At 39.2% G+C, this 27,446-nt stretch overlaps 2 protein-coding genes and 2 long non-coding RNA genes across 7 annotated transcripts; 3 read left to right on the top strand and 1 right to left on the bottom strand.

Moving 5' to 3' along the window:
• The first annotated feature begins 1,917 nt into the window (after positions 1 to 1,917).
• LOC130992545 (endo-1,4-beta-xylanase 1-like) lies at positions 1,918 to 13,933 on the top strand. 2 transcript variants are annotated; one of them, XM_057917217.1, is made up of 10 exons: positions 1,918 to 2,317; positions 2,433 to 2,495; positions 3,127 to 3,494; positions 3,566 to 3,725; positions 8,371 to 8,738; positions 8,813 to 8,972; positions 10,035 to 10,387; positions 11,264 to 11,441; positions 11,518 to 12,054; positions 12,674 to 13,933. In XM_057917217.1, the coding sequence occupies exons 2-10, from the start codon at positions 2,448 to 2,450 to the stop codon at positions 13,793 to 13,795; spliced, it is 3,294 nt and encodes a 1,097-aa protein (XP_057773200.1). In that variant the 5' UTR covers positions 1,918 to 2,317; positions 2,433 to 2,447; the 3' UTR covers positions 13,796 to 13,933. The 2 variants fall into 2 exon arrangements, with proteins under 2 accessions (XP_057773200.1, XP_057773201.1); XM_057917218.1 differs by lacking the exons at positions 1,918 to 2,317; positions 2,433 to 2,495; positions 3,127 to 3,494; positions 3,566 to 3,725 and adding an exon at positions 6,296 to 7,308.
• On the bottom strand, positions 4,747 to 5,757 carry LOC130992721 (uncharacterized). The gene is made up of 2 exons (XR_009091367.1): positions 5,684 to 5,757; positions 4,747 to 5,067 (listed from the first exon to the last, which is right to left on the bottom strand). It is a non-coding gene; the product is annotated as an uncharacterized LOC130992721 (long non-coding RNA).
• Positions 13,934 to 14,060: 127 nt separating the features above from the next.
• Positions 14,061 to 17,676, top strand: LOC130992646 (uncharacterized). Of its 3 annotated transcripts, none has more exons than XM_057917373.1 (3): positions 14,061 to 14,434; positions 15,498 to 16,322; positions 16,563 to 17,676. In XM_057917373.1, the coding sequence occupies exons 1-3, from the start codon at positions 14,417 to 14,419 to the stop codon at positions 16,602 to 16,604; spliced, it is 885 nt and encodes a 294-aa protein (XP_057773356.1). In that variant the 5' UTR covers positions 14,061 to 14,416; the 3' UTR covers positions 16,605 to 17,676. The 3 variants fall into 3 exon arrangements, with proteins under 3 accessions (XP_057773356.1, XP_057773355.1, XP_057773354.1); XM_057917372.1 differs by having other exon boundaries at positions 16,554 to 17,676; XM_057917371.1 differs by having other exon boundaries at positions 15,498 to 17,676.
• Positions 17,677 to 17,897: 221 nt separating this feature from the next.
• On the top strand, positions 17,898 to 20,977 carry LOC130992532 (uncharacterized). The gene is made up of 3 exons (XR_009091306.1): positions 17,898 to 18,123; positions 20,301 to 20,368; positions 20,461 to 20,977. It is a non-coding gene; the product is annotated as an uncharacterized LOC130992532 (long non-coding RNA).
• Positions 20,978 to 27,446: the final 6,469 nt, after the last annotated feature.

The raw sequence follows: 27,446 nt of genomic DNA, 5'->3' as shown, positions 1-27,446 counted from the left end.
ATAACCGCAACAATGAGCTTGCAAAGATTTGCAATATATTAAGAAGAAGGCAATAAAAATGTGAGGAATCAAGTGAACCCTAAAAGGGTAGGTTTCAAAAGGGCAGCGAAAAAACATACCCAGCGACCGCTGAGTTCCAGCGAGCGCTGGAAACCCATATCTGCTGTTGAAAGCATAACATATGATGGCTGTGTCCGAGAGTCATTGATTGATTTATGTGCAACGTGAAAATAACCTAACTACATTTGCAATAATGATGTTACAAACAAATATGTGAAAATTTGATAATAATAAATGGGCAAGGTTCTTGCCGAACCTTCAGTCTAGATAGATGTAGACAAAATTTTAACAATAAAACCATTAAGATTAATAATTACAATATATTCTCTAACCTTTTACTTTTGGATCGAATTAACCTTCTAATGTTTTGTGTGAGATGGCCTGACGAGTTAATAATTACACTATCCCATCCCATCTTTCAACGGTGATATTAAAGCAGATGCTTGAGATGCAATTTGCCTAGAAGATTATGAGAAGTGGAGATATTAATATTCACGTGGGCTTGATTTGTCGCGGGCGCTGAGTTCCAACGATTGCTGAGTTCCAGCGCTCGCTGGCTTCTTGGCTGCGGGCGCTGGAACTCAGCGCTCGCTTAAAACTTCATGGATTTCAATTCTCGTGGTTCTTGGCCGGATTTCGTCGTGTGTATTTTTTGGATGAAAGTCATTCCGGATTTTAAGTCAATGGAATAACGAATACACCTAGATTTGTATGGATTTTAAAAAGTCTTGAACGAATACACCCAAATTTATATGGACTTTTAAAAGTCTTGAACGAATACACCCAGATTTCTGCAGACTTTTAAAAGTCTTGAACGAATACACCCAGGGGTGTATTCGTTGTGGAATTTGATGGATTTCTATGGATTTTAAAAGTCTGGGTGTATTCGTTCAAGACTTTTAAAAGTCTGCAGAAATCTGGGTGTATTCGTTCAAGACTTTTAAAAGTCCATATAAATCTGGCTGTATTCGTTCAAGACTTTTTAAAATCCATACAAATCTAGGTGTATTCGTTATTCCATTGACTTAAAATCCGGAATGACTTTCATGGATTTCATCCAAAAAATACACACGATGAAATCCGGCCAAGAACCACGAGAATTGAAATCCATGAAGTTTTAAGCGAGCGCTGGAACTCAGCAATCGTTGGAACTCAGCGCCCGCGACAAATCAAGCCCACGTGAATATTAATATCTCCACTTCTCATAATCTTCTAGGCAAATTGCATCTCAAGCATCTGCTTTAATATCACCGTTGAAAGATGGGATGGGATAGTGTAATTATTAACTCGTCAGGCCATCTCACACAAACCATCAGAAGGTTAATTCGATCCAAAAGTAAAAGGTTAGAGAATATATTGTAATTATTAATCTTAATGGTTTTATTGTTAAAATTTTGTCTACATCTATCTAGACTGAAGGTTCGGCAAGAACCTTGCCCATTTATTATTATCAAATTTTCACATATTTGTTTGTAACATCATTATTGCACATGTAGTTAGGTTATTTTCACGTTGCACATAAATCAATCAATGACTCTCGGACACAGCCATCATATGTTATGCTTTCAACAGCAGATATGGGTTTCCAGCGCTCGCTGGAACTCAGCGGTCGCTGGGTTTCCAGCGGGTGCTGGGACTCCGCGGGCGCTGGGTCTCTTCTAGCGGGCGCTGGTTCTCCGCGGGCGCTGGTTTCGTGGAATTCAATTCCAAAATTATCCCGTAAAGTCTTCGAAAATCAGTGAAAATCCAACCACGAATTCTTTGAAAGTCGTCTGGAATCTATGTGAATTTCATGGAATTTAAATTCCATGGACTTTTTAAAGTCTGTGGAAATCCACAACGAATACACCCCCTAGATCACTGCAAAATCTTCCATTCTAATTCAAGCATCCCAATCCCACAACGCGCCGCAACACCTACCTGCAATCCAAAGGAATCCAATGCCTAAATACTGCAAAAATCAATCTTCTAATGCACCAAAATCAGCAATCTTGGCGCTGAGATCAGTCAATTTAAAGTCCAAAGTGAAGATGATTATGCGATTCCAATTTGTGTATGTATGTCAATTGGATCATGTTGAAGACATACAACTGCTAAAACGCCCGAAAATTGATTGGTTAGTTGACAATTGAAAAGGCCTTCGTTTAGCTTAGACTTCACATTTAAAACTTTGGCAGCGCGGAGGCAATATTTAATGGTTCGATTGTTGAATTGATGCTTCACGGTTTCGGTCGCAACGCAAACTTCAGATTCGCAGGTACAGCACTGCTCTCGATTGACCGATTTAAAATAGTAGTGAGCATGTTTCCGGAGTTATGATCAACTCATTTGGCTTTTTATTTGATAATTGAACTTTCGAAAGTGGGTTTTAGGGATCAGTCGACGTTATGGAGAAGCCATCCACGAGCAACGCCAATGGTAACGCTCCTTTGGAGGTAATGATGGTGATCTGTTTAGGGCGTTGTTTGAGTTGTTATTCTTGTTTGCCTATGTTTGAAAACCTATGTTTGAATTAATTTTTGTGTTCACAAACTAGTTCCGCAGGTATTACGTGTATGATCACACCATTAATTCTCAATTGCATTGATCATATTCTCTTATCTTCTATTATATGAATTCATTTTTCTTTAGTGCTTCATGGAGCTCGATGATTGAGTATCCTGTTATTCTTGTGCAATGTCAAGAATGAGATTTTGTAGCAATTAGCATCATGTTAATCTCAGCAGCAATGGTGTTTGGCTAATGTGGTTAAGTATGTATTATGGTCTACTAGAGGTTTGAAGATTAGAGAACTGAACTTCTTCTTTTTACTCATCTTCGTCCAGCTTGAATTAGTGTGGTTTGATGATTTTGGAATTTGGTTTATTATTATAGCTTCTGCTGCCATAAATTGTTAGGGGCATCCAATAACTTAATGGCAAGTGGATTGCTTGAATTTTCATCCTGTATCAGACTAAAAAATTTGTAACATTTGTTGCGTTGTCTATGTGATATGCGACCATGCATTTCTATCATCAAGTTCATATAATTTTCATCAGTTTTTTTTTTTTTTGATATTTCTGGCAGAAGTTGAATGAGCAATTGAATGATACAATCAGCAGACCTGCAACTAATGTCATCCTTAGCCATGACTTTTCTGGAGGACTTCATTCGTGGCATCCTAATGGCTGTGATGGCTTTGTGGTTTCCTCAGATTCTGGTTATCCTCAAGGGGTACCAGCTAGCGTAAATGGTCATTTCGCCATAGTTACGAACCGGAATGAATGCTGGCAAGGCCTCGAACAAGATATAACCGACAGGGTTTCTGCAGGTTCCACTTATACAGTATGTGCTTGGGTTGGAATATCAGGATATGGTCAAGCTGTTGCTGATGTGCAGGCCACTCTGAAACTTGAGTACCAACACTCATCTGTTAGCTATTTATTTATTGGAAGGTAAATATTTCTCTTTGAGTCTGATTCTGTTGCTTGATATTACGATCTTGATTGCTAATAGCCATCTTTAGAACTTCTGCTTCTATGGGGAGATTCGAAAAGCTAGAAGGAACTTTTTGTTTGTCGACTTCGCCTCAAAGAGTTACATTTTACATGGAGGGACCTCCGCCTGGCATTGATATACTCATAAAATCAGTAGTAGTTTCCTGCCCTGAGTCCAGTCAATATGATGTAAGTTTACTTTCCTTAAATGACTGATCACGTGCTCAATAACCAGTAAGTATTGTTTTCTCTACAAAATTATTATGTTATGAATAATGTTTAATTTTTGTGTTATGAATTGAAGTTTGTAAAAATGTATGTTTATTAGTTTGCTCATATGACAATCCTTGATGCTAGAACATCTAGAAAAGTGGACTCTTGGAATATGTCATATTTCATTGGGTTCTCTATATTCTTTACTCAAAAAGTTTTAACCCATGTTAAGCCTAATTATATATGTAGTGCCTACCAGCAACTTTGTTGGAGTTAGAGAGTTATTTAGTAAGTTAAACTATATAGGTAAATTTAACATAAAAACTTTAAAACTTCTAGATTGCACTATACTATTAAAATAACTTATATAATACTTCCTCCGTTCCACAAAAGTGTGCACACTTTGCCATTTTTTTCTATTCAACAAAAGTGCACACACTTTGCTATTCTCCACTCACAACACTGTAAATAATACGGGTCCCTTTCTCTACTCATAACACACTTACGGAAAAAGTATGCGTGCAAAAACACCCTCTAAGTTTAACGAGGAGTGCATTTCCACCCCTAAAGATTGTTTGAGAGCAATTGAATCCAAATCCTCAAAATTAATGGTTCAGTTAAACTTAGCATTCCGACGGTGCAAAATAGAGCTTAGTTAAACCGACCTTATGACCGGATATCCCACACTCCAGGGTTCCAAAGTCCTCTATCAATTTCAAGAATCAATGTCTAATCCCAAGTTCAAATCATGCAAGGACATAGGTGCAGAAAACACTTGCCACTAACTTCTTCTCACTCATGGCACCTATATTTCAATGTATCCTCGTTGTGGATGCATGAAATTGCCCAAAAAGTCACAAGACAATGTAACTGTGTGAGTGTGGGCATGTGAATTTTCCGACTAATTTCAGGCTGCTCATGGCAAGAATACCCATAAGTGAATACTATCAGAAAGCTCCTGTCATGAGCTTTCTAATGTCACACCCCAATTCTTGAATAAATAAATATAATCGAGGTTTGAATAATTCATAGAAATAAACAAGGGAAAAACCTTGTTAAAACCGAATAATAAAATATCAAGTCGGTCTATGCCCCTTTGGATCACAAGTTTTATTTCATGCTTCTGACAACCGACATTCATTAGCATAAATTTAGTAGTGAAGAGTCTAAGCTCTGTCAGGTATATCATTTGAAATTTAACATGAAAATCTCAAATTGGGGAAATAAAAGTAAGATATGAGTAATTGCTACAGCGGAAGTCTAAAATAAGAATTTAACCCTAGCCTCAGCTCCGTCCCGTCAGCACCAGCCAGCCAACCTGAAAACATTTGAAAGTATTTTTGGGCTAAGTACTAATGTACTTAGTGGCATGTATTTTCTGAAACATTTCATATTTTTGTAAAGACAGTTTATCCAATCATACTTGACATAACTTAGAAGGTTTTAAAGTGAAATAACTTCTAAGCATGTTAAAATATTTTTCATTTGTGCGCACATGTCACACTCCCTTTCTGTTACTCACTGTGATCCCAGACCTTTTAGCCACCGACGGATCCATTTCTCCCATTGCACTTGCCCTGAGGACGTAACTCAGACAAGTTGAATTGACCTCGGGACGCTATCCAGGCAGGCCTTACATGATACATGCTCCGGAACACATCCCGTCGAGCACCCTTATAACGCCTCTGGCCAGTGCCCGATGGAGATCAACCCACCAGGTCAACTAGCATGTGTACACGATTCTCAGACAACGTGTTAGGTCATAAGAGAACCTCAATTGATTAACTTTGCGAGCCTTAAACAGAGCAGAGTGCACATAAATATTTTATTGGATAAACAGTTTGCATTTCATTAAATAAACAATTTGCATTTAATTGAAACATTTAGAGCTTAATAACTCAGTCATACTTTATACATTTGGAAAGTAAGCCCACTTGGTTAGGCAAAGCCTGAAGATCATAATCACATAAACTCATCTTGGGAAAGCAGTGCTAATCCCCTTAGTCCACAAAGCCTACAAGAAATTCTATCCTTAATAGGTCTCATGAAACTAATCTTAATGTCTTAGTGGATGTACTAAACATACTTGATTCATCACGCCGAGTTTCCAAAATTTAGTAAATAAATAATTGAAAACTAAATTCTCGAGTTAAGGACACCAACAATATCCTTACTCGATTTTCTTAAATAATTGGATTTATAAATAAACCAATTAAATCATGAATGCTTTCACTCATAAAAATACTTGATGCAAATAATTTCATGCTTAATCATATATGCACATAATAATATTAATATTATTATGCAATTTGTCTTTAAAATAATTAATCAACTAGTGATTAGTCAAATTAATTAAAATGTGGACTGCCCAAAATAATTAAATGTAAGGGCCAAATACTTAAAAATTCGTAGCCCACATAAATAAAAAAACAAAGGCCCAAATACTTTAAATAAACTCAGCCCAACAACTTAAATAAAAATGGCCCAACTCCTTAATAGCCCCACTTCTAAAGATTCAGCCCAAGACTTTAGCCCAAACCTATTCTAACACAAAACCCTTCCCCACTTCTCCTTCACAGAGTCATAGCTGCGCCTCTTTCTTCTCCAATCTCTCTCGGCTCTCTTCCCAGAAGTTCCGCCGCCGCGGAAGCTCGCCGGAGGAGCAGCGGCGATAAGCCGCCACCACCAGCTCCTTCTGATCTCCGTTCTCCCTTCTCTCTCCGACAGCGACGGAGACCGCCGCCACCAGTCAACCATCTTACTCCGCCTCTCTCTCAAAAATTCCAGCGAAACCATCGCCGTCTCCTTTCCCATCTCCCTCGATCTACCTCTCTCTCCACCTCCGGCACAAACAACGGCTCCTCGCAGCCGCCGTGCCTGGACTCCCTCATTTCTCACCGCCTCTGTCTCCCTCTCGGATTCAGGCTCGCCGAGCCCTTGCTCAACTCACCACCCTTGGAGTCTCTCTTCTCTTTATGTGAGAATAGAGCGCAACACACTCAGACAGCCCTCGCATCTCCCACTTTCACGGCGAACAGCGGCGGAACCACGCCGCCGTTGCTGTCATCTCTTTCCCGACTCACCGCCTTCACTCTCCGGCAACCGCAGCGGTGCCACGGCCGCCGCCCTCTTCCCCTGCCTAAATCAGCCACCACCGCCCCTCTCTCTCTTTCCCTTCGAAGTCCGGCAACTGCACAGCCTGGGGCTGCCGCCGTCGAACTCCAGTTTCCCCCTAGACTCAACAGGAAACACACACACACCAAGAGCAGTAAACTGACTCGACATCTACACCACAAAACCGAGACTTCCCCATTTTCTTCTTTTTCCTTTTCATGGATACAAATTTTCTTGAAATCAAATGACAAAATAGATGCTTCAAGATTCAACCTTTCCTTTTATAAATCATGCTTTGATACATGTATATGAATGTCAGAGTTCTTATCTATCATGCTTGTGAACAATTGAGGTACAAAAAAGATTTAGGTGAAACCTTGGGTGGATGATGAGCGTGGCTGTCGTTGTGATTTGGGTTGGCTGCTGGGTTTATTGAATCAAAATGGTACGTTTCTTCTTACTACAGATAGAGAGAGCATGGCAAATAATTGAAGAGAGTGTAATTCATGAAAATGGTGAATTGGCTGGAGTGTAACTTTTGATGTGGTAGATATTTTGATGTGGTAGATATTTTGAATCTGCAGGCATGGCCTCAAATTGGGGGCAGGCATAGGGTGGCTTGTAGGAGTATAGGGTATGGTTGAGATAAAGCATTGATTGGACAATTAAAAATCCTCATGATATAATAAAACTGTAAAAATCGTTCAGTATTCGCTAAATAAATACCTCGTGTAAATGTTTGAATGCTTAATTAAATAAATATGCAATGCATATAAATTTAAATAAATAAACTTTACAAAAGGTTTTGCAAATTATTGTTGGAATTAAAGATATGTTCATTTTCTTTTATCAGGCGTGAATCATCTTGACTTCTAAGTTCGAAATTTATTCTAAACTTAATAGGAAAAGAACGGGGTATTACATCTAATGATGCTCTAATTTGGTAAGTGCCGCGTGAAGGAGTAATTGGATGGTTGAGTGTCGTCGGAAGGAGCTTTCGAGTGGTACTTTACAAATATAAACTGAGATATATGCTGATATTTTGTCTTTTGAATTCAGTGAGAAGATTCATCAGGTTTTGTTGACCTTGAGATTCAATTACTCTTGTGCAATGTCAAGCGTGAGATTTTGTAGCATCATGTTAATCTCTTAAGCAATGGTGTTTGGCTAATGTTCTTAAGTGCATATTATGGACTGCAAGAGCGTTGAAGATTAGAGAGCTGAAATTTTTCTTTTTACTCCTCCAGCTTGAATTAGTGTTTATTGATGATTTGGAATATGCTTTTGAATGTATAGCTTCTGCTATCATGAATTGTCAGGGGCATCCCAAACATTTTTGGCGAGTACATTGCTTGATTTTCACCCTTTATCAGCCTGAAATTTGGTTGTTACCATTTGTTAGGTCTGATACTGTAGTCTATCTATGTGATATGTGATTATGCATTTCCATCATCAAATTCATATCATTTTCATCAGTCCTTTTATTTATTTTGGATATTTCTGGCAGAAGCCGAATGAGGAATTGAATGATACAATCAGCAGATCTGCAACTAATGTCATCCTTAACCATGATTTTTCTGGAGGACTTCATTCGTGGAGTCCTAATGGCTGTGATGGCTTTGTGGTTTCCTCAGACTCTGGTTACCCTCAAGTGATACCAGCTAGCCTAAATGGTCGTTTCGCCAAAGTTACAAACCGGAATGAATGCTGGCAAGGCCTCGAACAAGATATAACCAACAGGGTTTCGGCAGGTTCCACTTATACAGTATGTGCTTGGGTTGGAATTTTGGGATCTGGTCAAGCTGTTGCTGATGTGCAGGCCACTCTGAAACTTGAGTACCAAGACTCATCAGTTAGCTATTTACCCATTGGAAGGTAAATTGTTTTTCTCTTTGAGTTTGATTCCATTTCTTGAGATCACAATCTTGATTGCCATTATCTTACTTCAGAACTTCTGCTTCCATTGGGTGCTTTGAGAAGATAGAAGGGACTTTTTGTGTATCGACTATGCCTCACAGAGTTATATTTTACTTGGAGGGACCTCCGCCTGGCGTTGACATACTCGTCAAATCAGTAGTAGTTTCATGCCCTGTTTCCAGTCAATATGATGTAAGTTTATTTAGAAACTACTTTTTCTTTAAAATGACTGGTCACGTGCTCAATGACCAGTAAGTGTGGTTTTCTCTATAAATTGAGTCCACATCCTCAAATTAATGGTTCATTGAACTGAACCTTCCGATAGTGCAAAATAGAGTGCAATTACACTTCTGCTGGCCTGTGGCCATCTAAACCGACTTTATGACCTGACATCCCACACTCCGGGGGTCCCCAAGCCTTTGCCGATTACAAGAATCAATGTCGCATCCCAAGTTCAAATCATGCAAGGACATAGGTGCACATAGCACTCGCCAGTCATCCAGCTAATGGTTTCCATATTTCAAAGTATCCTTATCAGGAGTGCACGAAATTGGCCGAAAAAGTCAGACAAGAATGTAAATGTGTGAGTGTGAGTGCATGAATTTTCCGACCAATTCCAGACTGCTTCTGGCGAGAATACCTACAAGTACGAATACTATTAGAAAGCTCCTGTCATGAGCTCTCTAATGGCGAGAATATCCACAAGTATGAATACTATTAGTCTTGTGGGATTTGAACTTGGAATTTAGACGTCTTTTTTTTTGATAAATCACACAAGTAAATAAAGAAATTTAGACGTTTGATTTCACATTGGGTTGCATAATTCATAGAGGTCTTTGAAAGTGTGGAGTTTGGGGTGTCCGACCATGAGGTTTGTTTAACTGGCTGACGGCCTGCAACAGTTGAATTGCACAGGAAAGATGATGCTCGAAACAGGCCATTTTGCCCCGTTAGAGGACTGAGTTTAATTGCACCATTAATTTGGGATTGGAACTCAGTTAGAGAGACATATATTATATATTCACTCCAGAAAAAACTTCAGGGTTTCTTTTTGTTGCACCTTTTCCCAGTATAATATACATGTAAAATTGTTGAAAAGATTGTGTCAGGAAATATGGCAATATGCAGTATGCACCTATTTAAGTAATATGAGTATATTTCAAGAAAAACTCTTGTACTATTTTGATGTGACACTCCTTCACCTTTTCATCTGTGATACTATATTGATGTGGTCTGTTTGTTTTCATCCAACAGACCCAACGCAAAAGTTTTCTCTTTGATGACGACGGTGACATCGTACAGAACCCAAGATTTGATGGCGGCCTTAATAATTGGTCTGGGAGAGGTTGTAACATTGTATTGAATGAGTCTACGGCAGGTGGAAAAATTCTTCCACAGACGGGAAAGTATTTTGCATCAACAGCAAATCGTACTCAGAACTGGAATGGAATTCAACAAGAGATAACGAGTAGAGTGCAGCAGAAGCTTGCCTATGAGGTTTTTGCAACAGTTCGAATATTTGGTAAAAATGTCAGTAGTGCAGATGTTAGAGCTACACTCTGGGTTCAGACAGCAGATCTGCGTGAACAATACATTGGAGTTGCGAGGTATGTGCTATAATCAATATACGCGTGTTAGAATCTTCTCTTTTCATAAAGAAATTCGTATGTCCTACCTCTTGTGGTGGATTGAGTTTAAGTCTTGCACCGTCTGCTAGTAGATGTTGTGAGCAACCAATGACCAGATTGAACTTGCAGATACACAAAAGAGTCCCGCAGGAAAAATCCTGCCCAACATTAGTACCGGTTTCACAGGACTACCAGCAAGTTGCTGCTAACTCGAAATAATTCTTTGTGACCCTAACTAATGATAATCACCATTTCTAAATACTAACTAACCCAATGGGCTTAGAGTCAGTCCAAACAAGACTGAACTACAAGGACCCCTTAAATAAATAAAACTAGCAATTTAATTAAATGAAATATCAATTAATAACATAATTCCAACTAATTATCTTCCATCCCTGGCTAATTTATATCAGTTGTGCTTGGAAGTGCCACTGGTAACACATAGCATGGCATAAACTTGATTTGTAGGAGTACTTGTTTTCAGTCTATTAGTTTAGAGTAGAAAGTACATCCTCGAGTAGATATTTCTTGGTTTACGTGGAAGACAAAATTCCTAGACATTAGAGAGCTTGATATCTTTTCAATCAGTCTGGTATTAGGTTTTTGTGGACACTATATTTTTTACTATTTTTTATGAAGCCTAGAATACGATGCAAAGGAGATACGAATTATGACTAGACTGATGCACTAAGGATTATATTTTCCTTCTTGATTTCACACTCTGTGACAACTGAATTTGGCATCATATCTTGTCTGATTTATGCATTGGATTTTAGATAACAGTTGATGTGATCACCCCTGTGTGGTATTGGCATATTCTATAAATCTTTTTCTTAGAAGCCTGCTGGTTTTCAGTGTGCAAGCAACAGACAAAGATTGGGCGCAGTTGCATGGAAAATTTCTTTTAAATAGCTCACCCTCACGGGCAGTTATTTATTTGGAAGGTCCACCTCCAGGCACTGATATTCTTCTTAACAACCTAGTTGTAAAGCATGCACCAAAAGCTCCACCCGCGTCTCGACCAGCCACTCAGGTAGCTGAATAAGTACTCTGGAAGTCTTACGAAGAAGATAATGACTCATAATTCTAACTTTTTTCTGCCTAACCAGATCGCTCTTTTTGGATTTAATATTGTTGCTAATAGCAACCTTGCAAAAGGCACCAACGGGTGGTTCCCACTTGGAAATTGCACTCTTGGTATTGGCAATGGTTCGCCACATATCCTTCCTCCGATGGCTCAAGATTCTCTTGGACCTCAGGAACCATTGAGCGGTTACTATATTCTTGCAACCAATCGTACTCAGACATGGATGGGTCCAGCTCAGACAATCACAGAAAGAGTGCAACTCTTTTTGACATATCAAGTGTCTGCATGGGTACGAATCGGAACTGGGGCAACTAGACCTCAGGGTGTCAATGTGGCTCTTGGTGTGGACTCTCAATGGGTAAATGGTGGCCAAGTTGAGATTAATGATGATGAATGGCATGAAATTGGTGGATCTTTCAGAATTGAGAAGCATGCCGCGAAGATAATAGTTTATGTCCAGGGTCCTGATCCCGGGGTTGATTTAATCGTTGCAGGGCTACAAATCTTTCCAGTGGACAGATCTGCGAGATTCAAACACCTGAAAAAACAAACTGAAAAGGTTAGTTCTGAACTTCTTGCTTTTTGTAAGATTACTAAAAACAGTAGGTTTTTGTTACAACACCCTAGGTAGAATTCATCCTCAAAAGCCAGACTATCAAGGAGAGAGTGCCTAAAAAAATTGTCATAAATTGCTTAGCCCGTACCAAGTGATGTGGGATGTGCACCCAGATCGTGACAAACCGCCATGCTTCCGACCCGCCGCTTGCGGCGGCCCATACTACCGCCGGTGACCCGTGGGTGGAGCATGGGGATGACTCTGTTACCAAATGTTACAACACCCTAAGTAGAACTCATCCTCAAAAGCCAAGTTATCAAGGAGAAGGTGCCTAAGGTGTTATAAATAACATTGCTTAGCCCATACTAAGCGATGTGGGATATGCACCCAGATCATGACAGTTTTGAGCTTTAAAACATATTTTAGTGATGGCTTTATAAGATGCTACAAAATTCACTGAGTAAATGTTCATTGTTCTGCAATAGTCACTTTTTGTTAGTGAATTTGTCTATTTTTTTAGGATTCAGGGTTTAGGTCCAAGGTTTGCCCAGATTCTATGAAGTTTTCTCTTCATTATGTCAATGTGAATTTTCACAGAACTGTTGCATGCTCAACTGTGCAGATACGCCAACGGGATGTTATCTTAAAGTTTACCACGTCAGATTCATGCACTCTGTTTGGCACCTTTGTGAAAATTAGACAAACTCAAAACAGCTTCCCATTTGGTTCATGTGTAAATAGGACAAATATAGACAACGAGGACTTCGTCAATTTCTTCGTGAAGAACTTCAACTGGGCTGTTTTTGGTAATGAGTTGAAGTGGTATTGGACGGAGCCGAACAAAGGAAGCTTCAACTATAAAGACGCTGATGACCTATTGAATTTGTGTTCAAGCCAAAACATTCAACTTCGTGGGCACTGTATCTTGTGGGAGGTGGAGACATCAGTTCAGCCATGGATACGTGCTTTGAGCAGAAATGATCTGATGACAGCGGTTCAGAACCGTTTAACAGGCCTGCTGACCCGTTACAAGGGCAAGTTCAAGCACCATGATGTAAACAATGAAATGCTGCACGGGTCGTTCTACCAGGATCGTCTGGGGAAAGATATCAGGGCGAACATGTTCAAGATCGCGCATCTGCTGGACCCCTCCGCCACCCTTTTTGTGAACGACTACCACGTTGAGGATGGATGCGACTCACATTCCTCACCTGAGAAGTACATTCAGCACATTCTTAATCTCCAAGAGCAGGGAGCCCCCGTCGGGGGAATAGGCATACAGGGCCACATAGATCATCCGGTAGGGCCAATTGTTTGTTCCGCTCTGAATAAGTTGGGGATTCTTGGCCTCCCAATCTGGTTTACAGAACTCGATGTCTCCTCCACAAATGAGTATGTTAGAGCTGATGACTTAGAAGTTATGCTTCGCGAAGCTTTCGCCCACCCTGCAGTGGAGGGTGTGATGCTGTGGGGATTCTGGGAGCTGTTCATGAGCCGGGACAATGGGCACTTGGTTAATGCAGAAGGCGACGTCAATGAAGCCGGTAAAAGATATCTTGTTCTCAAGGAAGAGTGGCTGTCGAAATGTCATGGCCTTATCGATGGACAGGGCCATTTCGAGTTCAGAGGATTTCATGGATCGTATGAAGTTGAAATTGTGAGTCTTTCACAAGGAGAGAAAGTCACCAAGACATTTGTGGTTGATCCAGGTGAGGACCCTCTTGTAATAACCTTAAATCTCTAGCTCTGTTTTTTACTGTTTATCCGGCAGATTGTTACGTGATTGTTAGGCATGAATTTCCACACACTTCACACACAGATATCTTGGTGGTTTCGCATTGTAATATTCATTATATAATAAAATGTTTTAGCTGTTGCTTTTTTTTTTTGTAAGATAAAATTGAATACATCGACTGTTCTTGAGTTCCTAAAGTGAGCGTTTGATTTGGTGTACGAAATAGATAAGATTGAGGGGATGCAAAGATGATTAAATAAGTGGTAGTACTTAAATCTACACAACTTTACAAGAATTGATTCACCATATACCCACTTTAATTGATTCCTACACTACATATCCATATCCATTAAAGTATTATTCTTATTTAAAAATCTACACAAAAACGTCAATTCAAGATTTGGGGTGTCAGATAAAAGTACAATTTTATCTACCCAAGTGTCCCAAACATAAATTCTCTTAAAGTTCTTAAATTCATTTGTTTCTCTATATTTGTGTTTCCGCCTTGCACACGCCAAAACATTACTTCTACATCAGACTTTCCGCCGTGCACGCTTAAGTTTCCGCTTTCACCTCTTGCCATGAAAAATTCGAGTTTCCGCCGCGCGACCTTCTGAAACCACTGTGAAGATGTCTGAACATGAAGATGTAAGTCTACCCTTTTCCAACATTATGAATCATATTTGATGTAATATCTCTAGTTGCTTGTATTTCCGTGAAATATCTCTAGTTTCCGCTTTCACCTCTTGCTTGTGTTACTGCTCGGCGCAAACGCTGCCCATCATTATCTTTAAGGGTTTGATTAAAATTTAATTAGTGGAGTGGGCCATGACGATTGTGAAGACCATGCAATTTAGTAAAGAACCAAGGAATAAATACCCAAATCAAGTCTTGATAAAACAAGAATCTCACAACATGCAAAAAAAAAAGTCCTAGTTAACGACAAATTTGAAAATTTAAAGTACTAATTAATCAAAAGAGTTAATAAAACTAATTAATTAAAGTCTAGATGATGAGATCTTCAACTTGAGATGGAGTAGGGAGAGCTGGGGTTGCTCATTTCTTTGTAGTCGCCACACGCATTTGCGTGATTACTCTACACGCATGAGAGAGAAGGGTTGAGGTTAATTTGGAGTTAGATGACAAAGAGATAGAGGGGGATTAAAAGTTAAATAGGTATGAGATTGAAGAGAAGTGCGTGGTGGCATATTAGGGATGTTTGCATGTGAAGGGAGATATGTGGCAGCTTGTGAGAGTAGGATAACTTGTGGTCGAAGTCAATTTTATGGTGATGGAATAAAATGCTCATAAGTTGTTAATTTTATGAAAGATTGCTAAAAAGAAATCAATTGTGACTAATGATTATGTATACTAAGAAAAGTTCAAAAGATGAAGTGCAAAATTTGTGCCACTATTATATAATTCTAATATTTTTTGAACTTTGCAGATTGAAGTGGTAATATTAATTGTGGATACTTTGCATATTTCACAAAGAAATTTAAAAAAAGAAGGAATGTACCCACTTGAGTAGAATTTTGAACTTATAATGGCCCCTGTCCTATGTATATATATGTTGAACTTTAATAATGATAGCTCATTCTCTCTTTGGATCTTTGTATCGTAATTTTATTTACTCATTTTCTAATGAATGTTAGTTGAAGTAATAAACTATTATCTAATGTGTCATATAATATATTTCTTTTAATTACAGGTGGCTCCTGATTTTGTGAGGCCTAGTACGATCAATGTTCACTCGAATGTTAGCACGTACTATAGGATAGATTATTTGGCCATTGTTAAAAAGGCATTGCTTGATGCAGGTGGGCAACCGTTGCTTGATAGATTTTTAGGGGGTTGTTTTGGGCACTTTATTGATTTCAAGCCCGGTCCTAAGTGTGGTATGGCACTGCACTATGTCGTCTCTCGCCAAATACAATCGGACGATAATGGAATGTGGTTTTTCATTAACGGGCGTAAAATATATTTTTCCCCTAAGGACTATGCACTTATAACAGGTCTGCACTTTGGATCATCTAATTTTGATGTGATTGGAGATCATCATGATGTAAGGAATGTGAAGGTGTTTAGGACTTTTTGTGGTGGTCATCAAATTAGGATTGCTGAATTGGTAGATACACTTAATACTTTTCGTATCGATGATCTGGATGACAGTTTACATTTACGTGTCGCCCATGTTATAGTGCTCTATGGGATGTTATTGGGGTATGAGTCGGATAAGTACGTGGCTAGCTGGATTTGGGCGATGGTGGATGATTTGGATGATTTTTCCCGATTTCCTTGGGGAGTATATAGCTATCAGACTTTGTCTCATTACACTTATAAGTGCAAGCCAAAAAAGAAATATCACTTCTACGGTCCAGTTTGGGCGTTGCACATTTGGTCCTTTGAGATCTTATCGCACTTGGCAAATGAAGTTGGGAGACTCGTTGACGCGGTTGCGCATCCTAGATGCTTGAGGTGGAGGTTTCGGAGTTTACCTGCCTTGAAAGATTTACGTCACCTATTTGAGAATGAGGTACTTAAATGTTTGATTTTATTTTTATTATTTTTTTATTGCATGCTAATTCTTTATAAATGCACATTCGACTTCATTGCCAAATGCACATACAAAAATTAGGTGACTAAATGCAAATGACATTTATATGAAATGCACTTTCTAATTAATGCATGAATAATGCCAAAACTCAACATTATACGACTCCATGTATAAATATATGCTCAAAATTGAGAAATATATACCACGTAGCTATCGCAGGAAGAAAGAAATGGAGTTCGCGAGTTTGAAGCAAGGAAATAAGACGGTAGCCGAATATGACCGTTTGTTCTGTGACTTAGCTCGATATGCACCATATCGAGTAGATACCGATGAGAAGATGTCAGAATTATTTTGTGCTGGTTTGAAGCAAGAGATTCGAGTTGTTTTAGCAAGTCAGAGCACACTTACTTATGCTGAAGCACTGAACCGAGCACTAGACATGGAGCTGGCAATGCAGCCAGAAAAGACGAGTCAACCCTCTGTACTCCAAGTGAACCCGAATGCTCAATCGGGGAGTCAATCCTTTTATGGACAAGGGCAGAAAGGTAAAAGGAAGTGGGACGAGAGAAACCAAGGTCCTAAGAAGCCGTGGCAAGGTCAGAATGCGCCACCATTTTCTCAAGACAGAGATAAACGACCTTATGCAGCCCCAGCGGCAGCAGTGCAAGGACCAAGAGGAATACCTCCCTGCCCAAAATGCAATAAGTTACATTTGGGAGAGTGCAGGATGGGAACAAATAGTTGTTTCACCTGCGGAAGAGTCGGACATTACTCCAACCAATGCCCGAACCGACAACAAAGTGGAACCGGTGGAAGACCGAGACTATTCCAGCCGCAACTCAAGGCCATGGAAGGAGCCCTACCGCTACCACAGCCAGCACGCCAGCAAGCAATCCATCGACAACATCAGCCAGGAAGACAGCCAGCTGACCCGCTGTGACAGCCCGAAACCAAAACATTATACTCCCTCCGTCCGCCAAAAGTATTCCACTTTGGCCGGGCACGGAGTTTAATAAAATGTGTGATGATGTTGATGTAGTGGAGAAAGGGCCCCACCACTTTATGAGATGTGTGGTTGAGATTGAATTTGGGGTGGGTTTTTTGTAAATAAAAAGTGTTTGTAAGGATAAAATATAAAGGTGGATGATGGGACCATGGCTTAAAAAGGAAAGTGGAATATTTTTTGCGGACGCCAAATATAGTAATTGTGGAATACTTTTGGCGGACGGAGGGAGTATGAAATTATTTGTTTTCAAGTTATTTTAAATTTCAGTGTAAAGTATTTATTTAAATTTTAAATTATAAAGTCATTGAAAAATATTTTATGTATCAAGTTCATGAATCGTCTAGTCGCGCCCCTAGTTAGGTGAAAAACAGTGAAATAATTGTTACAACTTGCAAATAATTTTCATTCTCAAGATTTTAAATTAATTTGAGCCATGAATAAATTATTCGAATATATACAATATTTTGGGCCATATACTTAAAGTATATTTGAACCATTCTTATTTAATAGTACTTATTAGATATTTAGAATATAATTACCAATTCATATTCTTTGATCAGTTTTCGTAGCATCCAAGCTATATTAATCAAAAGTCTTGGATCACTATCCTTCAACGCCATAGTCTTTTATTTTTATCCTCAGCTATCACCAGCTCACCGCCATGTTTTCATATATATCAGATTCATCATTCATCACTTTCCTATACTGCCTGTATAATTTTCAAAACTCAAGCAAGAATCATGTCTTCGTCTTTCACTGCGCATCTTCAAAATGGTAAAGAAACTCTATTGTTTCATAGTCTGATTTGATTTCAATAGAGAAAATATTTTCTTCTATTATTCCTTTAAGCAGATAAGAAAACCCAAATACCCAACACTGTGATTCACAAAATCAGATGCCCTGATAAATTGAACTTGCTTAATCTAAAATAGAATAAAATCAAATTAGCAACCCAGAATGAAATTAGAAGAGGATTAGAGATGAAGGTTGGTGAAACAGCTGTTGTCGAATCGGAGAGGCGAAGGGAGGTGCAGCGGTGGCGTCGCTGCTGTCACGGCCGCGCTACTGCCGGCGCTGACCTGGCTGAGAAAGCGAGGGAAGAGAGAGAGGAGGCGGATGGGCGGTGCTAGATCTGGAAAAGGGGAGGCGGCGGCTGGGCTGTGCTGCTGTCGACGCGGGGGCGGCGATGGCGGTGCTGCTGCTAGCCGGGCGAGCGACAGGGGAGAAGCGTGGTTGTGGCGGTGGCTGGCGGAGGTTTCGCCGGAGGAGGGGGCGCACGGTGGCGCTGGGTGTGTGTCTGGTGTTGTGTTAATTGAGGAAGGAGAGGGTGATACGTATATTAAGGGGGTGTATTCGTTCTGGAATTTGATGGATTTCTATGGATTTTAAAAGTCTGGGTGTATTCGTTAAAGACTTTTAAAAGTCTGCAGAAATCTGGGTGTATTCGTTCAAGACTTTTAAAAGTCCATATAAATCTGGGTGTATTCGTTCCAGACTTTTTAAAATCCATACAAATCTAGGTGTATTCGTTATTCCATTGACTTAAAATCCGGAATGACTTTCATGGATTTCATCCAAAAAATACACACGACGAAATCCGGCCAAGAACCACGAGAATTGAAATCCATGAAGTTTTAAGCGAGCATTGAGTTCCAGCGCCCACGGCCAAGAAGCCAGCAAACGCTGGAACTCAGCAATCGTTGAGAGTGTCCAGCCCACGCTGGATTTGAGCAGGCGCTGGGTTCCCAGCGGCTCACTTATCTGAGCTAGAACAGTAAAATTCTTAATCATACTGTAACTCTTCTATTACAAAGGGCCAAAGTCCCGTGCGACTCACTGGAAACAGACGGTCTTATACCTAGAAGACGTGCTCAGCATTTGTAAAGGGGAGACGTTGACGGGGACCATGACTGTGGCGCCTAATAAGAAGAATCCCCGCGACGTGGATATAACCATTAAGTATTCACTAAATGGGCAGCACTGCCAGGCTACAAGAACTCAACATTATAGAATGCGCTGATCTCTTGTGTGTTATCTTTTCCCTTGTGCTGTTGATTCTATTGGGATCTTTGTGTAACATTACAGTAGGATTTGAATCCTATTTATATTGGAATTTGGATATTAATTTTGTTTATCTTTGGTTTTGCTTAGCTCCTCTTATTACATTGGCATGGAGTTTGAATTGTTGAGATTTCTCATCATTAAATGATTCAGGCGTAAGCACAAGTTGATGAGCATCCAAATTGGCATTTTGGTCTGAACCCAGCGCCAAACTCGCTGGGTTTCCAAACTCGCTGGGTTTCCAAACTCCTCTTATTACATCCAAACTCGCTGGAACCCAGCGCTCGCTGGGTTTCCAGCGCTCGCTAGAACTCAGCGGTCGCTGGGTCTTTTCTAGCGGGCGCTAGTTCTCCACGGGCGCTGGTTTCATGAAATTCAATTCTAAAATTATCCCGTAAAGTCTTCGAAAATCAGTGAAAATCGGGGTGAAATCCAACCACGAATTCTTTGAAAGTCGTCTGGAATCTATGTGAATTCCATGGAATTTAAATTCCATGGACTTTTTAAAGTCTGTGGAAATCCACAACGAATACACCCCCCTAAAAGAGAAATAAGAAATTGGGCCTTTTAGGGCCTTAATTTTTATTTAATTGGACTTTAAATTCTGGGCTTAAGATAATTCTTTAAGTTAACTTATGTAATTTACTAATAAACATATTTAGGCTTTGATTTGGGCTACTAATTTTTATTAAACTGGAGCCTGAAGTAGGTTTTACGAGTTGAACATATCTTTAATTAAATATTTAGTTGAATTTTCTTTTAGTAATCATCTATTTTTATTATTTGGACCAATAATTTATCAGGCCATATAAAATAAACTTTCAAGTATTTCAAGTATTTTTAAATTCAGTTAGGCCCTTATATGTTATTATTTGAATTTATCTGACTAGGTGCGGCGCGACTAGGACATGGATTTTAATTTGAATTATCAGAGTTAGCATTCAAGTTCAAGTTTAAGGTGTGAGATTTATTTCAGTACATGCTGTGGACCTGTGGTTAATTGTTGTCCATTTTAATATTATGTGTTTGTCATATGTGTTGTAAATTCAGTTATATCGCTAGGGGCCCGCTCAATGGGTCCAGGACTTCACCGTCCTTGGTATGCCACAATGCGATTTCATGTTACAGTAAGGGTTGCAACCTATTCGCCAGGGGCCCGCTCAATGGGTCCAGGACATTAAAGTCCTTGGTATGCCACCGTGCGAATTTCAGTTATCAGTACAGTGCAGTGCGTATGTGTTGACCATTTTATTAACGTGGACAATGATTGCATGTTTCCCACACTGAGTATATTCTGTATGCTCATCCCATATTAAACATTTTCATGTATTTTTTTTTACGTTGGAGACGCGTGGAAGGTCGAATGGGCGCATCAAGTCATTTATCAAGTAGTTGATTTGATTTTTCAACTAATTTAAGTATTTAAAGTTTTGCTTAGCACAATTTTTACTTAATACTTAGGTATTTTGATGACATCATTATGTCATGCTTTGAAACAAGAGATTAATTGTCGATTTTAACTCAAAGTTAGTCTTTGAGTATATTATTTAAAAGTTGATATCCTTTTAAAAGTGCTTGTAAAAGTTTATTTTTTTTAAGGGTTTGCTCCATTTGAAGTGATTTCAAAATATTTTATTTAATACTCCCTCCGTCCACCAATTCAAGGCCTACTTGCCTTTTTGGGACGTCCACAAAAACAAGGCCTATCTATTTTTGGTAAGTTTTTATTCATTATTTAATCAAAAAAGTCAAAGATTCTTTACAAAAAAGTGGGACCCTTTCTCCACTCAACTAATAAAAATACACTTCTTCTTAAAAAGTGGGACCCTTTCTCCACTCAACTAATAAAAATACATTTTTTTTTAAAACCCGTGTTTTTTCCCCTAGGCCTTTAATTGGTGGACGGAGGGAGTAATTTATTTTGAAAGAAAATATATTTTATCAAACTTCTTATTCTTTTGAGGTCTTCCGCTATTAAAAGTTATTTAAATTCATATTTAACACTTTAATTAGATTAGGGTGTTACACCCGCAGGCGAATCAACTGCAACATCATCAAAGAATGTTTGCGATCAACCAGAAAACTCAAGGCCAGAATCGGGGAAATCTAACAGGTATAGGCGAGATGAAAGATGTATCCATAGTAGTTTTGTTCGACACTGGAGCATCGCATTCTTTTATCTCTCACACGTGTGTAGATACTTTAGAACTGAAAGTAAAGCCTGCTCCACAATGTCTGAAAGTGACTACACCCATAGGCAGAACTACTACGGTTTCACACGTTTGTCTTAGCGTAGAATTCGAGTTAGGAACGCTAAAGCTCGAGGCTAAAAATTTGAGGTTGATGCCTATGTGGCACTTGGATATAATTTTGGGAATGGATTGGTTGGAAGAGAACCATGCGAGGATACAATGCAAGGAGAGACAGATATCATTCCAGCCACCTGGCCAAGAGCCTACTTCCTTCGTTGGCATTGAAGGAAAATGGAAGAAGACGCCAATCATCTCGGCTTTGCAAGCCAAGAAGCTTTTACAAAGGAAAGACACGACCGCGTATGTCGTATTTTTAAACCAGGAGGAGGAATCCAAAGCAGATATTGATGACGTGCCAGTTGTGCGAGAGTACAAAGACGTTTTCCCTGAAACTTTACCAGGTTTACCACCTGATCTACAGCTTGAGTTTACGATTGACCTTGAACTTGGAGTCGCACCGATGTCGAAAGCGCCATACAGGATGGCCCCAGCAGAGTTGCAAGAATTGAAGCTACAACTCCAAGAACTTCTAGATATGGGTTTTATTCGACCTAGTGTTTCCCCGTGGGGAGCGCCGGTCCTTTTCGTTAAGAAGAAAGATGGCAGTTTGAGGTTGTGTATCGACTACCGAGAGTTAAACAAAGTGACGTTGAAGAATAAGTATCCGTTGCCCCGGATTGATGATTTATTCGACCAACTTCAAGGAGCATGCACGTTTTCAAAAATCGATTTGAGAACGGGATACCATCAGTTGAAGGTACGAGCGGAAGACATTCCGAAGACGGCATTTCGCACGAGATACGGACACTATGAGTTCATAGTTATGCCTTTTGGTTTGACGAATGCCCCCGCAGTATTTATGGATCTCATGAACCGAGTCTTTCACGAATACTTGGATAAGTTCGTGCTAGTTTTCATAGATGATATACTAATATACTCGAGGAGTAAACAAGAACATGAAGAGCATTTGAAGATCGTTTTGGAGAGATTGCGAGCTGAAAAGCTTTATGCTAAGTTCAGTAAGTGCGAGTTTTGGCTCGAAGAAGTCAATTTTCTCGGCCACATCGTTTCTGCGAGAGGGATTGAGGTAGATCCGGCGAAAGTTCGAGCAGTACAAGAGTGGAGATCACCGACTACGCCGCATGAAATTCGTAGTTTCCTAGGATTAGCAGGGTATTATCGGAGATTCATTGAGGGCTTTTCAAAAATTGCTAAGCCATTGACGCACCTGCTAAAGAACACTACTAGAAAAACGCTCATAGATAACGGATTTTTTCCATTATCTATGAGCAAAAAAACCGTTGTGTATAGTGGTGTTATCTATTTTATACGTCATACACAACGGTTTCGAAACCGTTATGTATAGTAGCATAGATAACGGTACGATGCGTCATACATAACAGTACGCATCCGTTATCTATAAAGGTTATACATAACGGTTTTTCACAGTTATGTATTAAGATTTTTCCGTTATGTATTAATTTTTTTTATTTTTTTTTTATCATAGTTAACAGTTTTTTGCACTTTTTATAACGGTTTTAACCGTTATCTTTGATAGAATACATAACGGTTTTTCACCGTTATGTATTAAGATTTTTTCGTTATGTATTAATTTTTTTTTTATCATAGTTAACAGTTTTTTGCACTTTTTATAACGGTTTTAACCGTTATCTTTGATAGAATACATAACGGTTTTTTGCACTTTTTATAACGATTTTATGCACTTTTTATAACGATTTTTACAGTTTTTATAACGATTTTAACCGTTATCTTTAATTAGAATACATAACGATTTTTTGCACCTTTTATAACAGTTTTTTACACTTTATATAATTGTAGTATATTTTTAAATTTTGCAATTTTTATAAAACGACAAAATGATAAAATCAACGATAACAATATTATATATCATCCAAAAAATTCATACATTATTATACAAATGAACCAAATATCAAGTATACATCATCATTGCATATTCCGATTCAAAATTGAAAATACCAACTACCTTATAGCTAAAACAAAAATCTATCATACAATGTTTAAAGCACCAAGTCCTCAAGAACTAGTTAATCAATCTGCTATGATTCTCTGGTTGTCTTTTGACCTCAAGTCATCCCAAGCTACCATAGCCCATGTACTTTACTGAGATTCTCGCAGTCCCCACAGCCCATGTACTTTACTGGTTCTCCTGTTTTGAAAGTCTAATTATATTAGATATGAGTCCACGCATTCTCTCTTCTGCGCACTAAAAGGCAATATTTCACAAAAATAAATTAAATAGTTAACTGATGCTTCTGCAAAATTTTTCAAGGAAAAATTGTGAAATAGTAAATGATGGAAGAGATTGGAAAATATTCCTCTAGTTCTGACATCCTTCAGAGTCAAACAAATCACAATTCTTACGATAAAGACAGGGAGTAGAAGCTTAGCTTTTGGAAGCTTTACAGACTGCCTAGGAAAACTATTTCAACATAGTAAAATAACTTGTAGTGCCGCATGGTGATTAGATTAAAATATAGGAAATTCACATTTACAGCATAATGCAGATATCAGAATCTTACCAAGGACAAGCATCGCTCCACATCATTACTCATATTCTTTAAACCACATTTTGCCACTGTCAGGAAACATACAGATCACAAATTAATTAACCTAAATTATGCAAAAAATGAGAATGAATCTCATTCTATTCCTATCCGATTCCATTCCTAGATGTTAGCCACCGATTTAATGGCCAAGGACTACAAGCAAAAACAAGGGAGAGGGACGAATATAAACATAATTGTGTTTCAAGTATGATCATGTTGAGGTTGAAGGAGGGTTACCCTGAGATTAACTCCGCTCACTGCAGTCACATCGTTGAGATGCTCGATGCTTTGATCAACAAAGGATCCAGACACTTTTTGCTTCTTACTGTCGGAATATGTTTATGAGAATTCATTATTAACTAAAGAACAATATGTTCAAGTATTTCAACCAACAAATTTGTTGATCCATGAAACTAAATCGCATCACCTTGATGGAGGTGAAGAACCAGGAGCTTCCATTGGCTTCTTCTGGCCAACCAGAGGCTTTTTTGGGGGAGCCTTGGAATTATTTCCAGGACCAACAGGAGTTGTTAGAGAAGGCATCCGAGAGCTTGACTGACAAGATGAGAAAGAAACAACATAAAAGATTAAATATATAATAATATTTTAAAGAAAAATATATAACAAGCCTGAAATGCTTTAAGTCACATGAGTTTACTAAACAAAATAAGAGGAAAAAGAGATTGATTCTGGAGGCATTCTGCTTCTGATAGAAAAACATGGTCCAGGAAAATAAAAACAAAGAAACAAACGATACAGAAACCAAAAAATCACAGTGGGGGCTGTCTAGAACCCAATAGGCAATAGACAAGCGGACTACTAAATTACCCAAATGAAAAACTACATCAGGATAAGTAACAAATACAAGTTAAATCTCAACAAAATTCTTCTCCTAAAAGTGTTTTACATTCTATTTCTCTAAAGAGGTCATCTAATCTTCAGTGAGGAGTCAAAACAAGGAACTCTCTAAGAAATTACATTTTAATCTTATCAAAACAGATTGAGATAGATAATAAAGCAGCCAAAAACAATACAATAGCAAAATATAGGGAAGACATGGAAGGAAAAATGATATGCAAAAACAAGGTATACTATTAAATGAACTCAAACTCACTAGATAAACCACTAGTTACTATGAAAATCAGCAGCAAACTAAATTCAACAATACTCTTTGCTGGTGGATGATGGCCACTGGACTTGACTTTGTTGCAGCATTGGGTTGCTATTCATGTGAGTCAAACTTCCAGCTGGAATTTTCTTTGGATCAGTAAGCGAATGAGGCCTATCAAATGTAGACATGTTTGTCACATTCATGGGCCGGGATGTTGGCCCCAAGTGATTAACAGCGATATTTGGATGAGATGGAGCCTGCCTCATCTGAGAATCATGCGACTGTGGTCGGATAGCAACCATAGGTTAACCAAGAACAACCCAAGGAAGCTCAACATTCATATTAAAGTAAAGAATAACACATCCCACCAAAACAAACATTCAAGGTGATCATTCTATCTCAGTTTACTCCCTCTTATCGCTCGAGTCACACCAACAAATTATGTTCTTTATGAAAGCAGTAAATAAGAAGCATGAAACTTTTAAGTCTTTGAGCATGCATACTTGTTCATATGAGGAATACCTTTTACAAATAGCATACACACGGAGCTCGGAGGATCGACGGAGGTGGCAGGCCCTCACCTGCTCAGCAGAGAAACGTAACAGCATCGAGAGATTGGGAAAGAGTCGAGAGACAGCTAGGACTCAGTTTATATTCTCCTCATGTGTGAGGGAGATCTGTTCATGAGGGTGAGTGAGAGAGGTAACGAAAGAGCGGAGGTGACAACCACTCGCCCGAATCTCGAAGACCATGGCAGTGAACGACGTTCATCGACATTCCTCAGTCGGCGGCGCCAGATTCATAGAGAAGAAGAGGAAGAGAACGGATGAAGCCCGACCATTCGCTGGTCCTCCAGTTGTAGCGGCGGCGGTATTTCTTTCTATGAAAACTAGGGCTCAAAATTGGAAGGGAAAGGGGAGGAGAAAGCCTTCGGCATGGCGGCATCGACAACGCCGAAGAGAAGGGCGCTGCGTTGCCGGATTTCGGCTCAGGCGGCGGCGATTCCTGATTTGGGGAGGAAATTAGGGCTCCCCTTTAGTCTTCATCCGTGATTTTTGAGAGAGAAAAATGGATGATGGGAGGTAGTAGTCGAGGAGCGGCGCCCTCGGTCGGATACGGCCTCGCCGGAGCCGGTGGGAAGACGGACAGAGAGAGGATTGCGGCGGTGAGCGTGATGGAGAAGATAGAGAGAGCCAGGTCCGATTTGGGGAAAATTTGATGGGGGTTAGGCTTTTGATTTTTATAATATTATTAAATATTAAAAATAATAGATAACGGTCTTAAGGCGCTCATATATAACGGTTAAAATAACTGTTATAAAAAGGTGTTCATAGATAACGGTCGGCATAACGGTTTTGTAGTACCGTTATGTATGCAACTAATAGATAACGCATAAACATAATGCATTTGTTCAAACCGTTATCTATGCATTTAGACAACACTACATAGATAACGGATTTTCGAAAAACCGTTATCTATTCCTAAAAGTGCGCTCATACATAACGGTTTTTGAAAAAAACCGTTATCTATGTACTGTTATGTATGTAAACTTTTGTAGTAGTGGAAGGAAGTCAAGTTCGAGTGGACGGATAATTGTGAACGAAGTTTTCGAGAACTGAAAAAGAGACTCACCACTGCCCCAGTGTTAGCCGTACCCAAGGCAGATAAGGAGTATGCCGTTTACACGGATGCGTCGAAGAATGGTCTAGGATGCGTGCTTATGCAAGAGGGAAAAGTGATAGCATACGCTTCACGACAACTGAGACCGCATGAGATGAATTATCCAACGCACGATTTAGAGTTGGCAGCAGTAGTACATGCTCTGAAGATTTGGAGACACCACCTCTACGGAGTTAGGTGTGAGATCTACACAGATCACAAGAGTCTCAAATATTTCTTTGAGCAAAAGGATCTGAATATGCGACAAAGAAGATGGCTGGAGTTGGTAAAAGATTACGATTGTGGAATCAATTACCACCTGGGAAAAGCCAATGTTGTGGCCGATGTGTTGAGCAGGAAGAACCAAGTAGAGTTAGGATTTCTCCTTACTCAAGAGAAGAGCCTGATCAGAGAGTTCGAGAAGAT

The sequence above is a fragment of the Salvia miltiorrhiza genome, chromosome 7, assembly GCF_028751815.1.
Source record: "Salvia miltiorrhiza cultivar Shanhuang (shh) chromosome 7, IMPLAD_Smil_shh, whole genome shotgun sequence".
NCBI lineage: Eukaryota > Viridiplantae > Streptophyta > Magnoliopsida > Lamiales > Lamiaceae > Salvia > Salvia miltiorrhiza.
The sequence above is the reverse complement of the archived record's forward strand: the minus strand, read 5'-3'. Positions and strand labels throughout refer to the sequence as shown.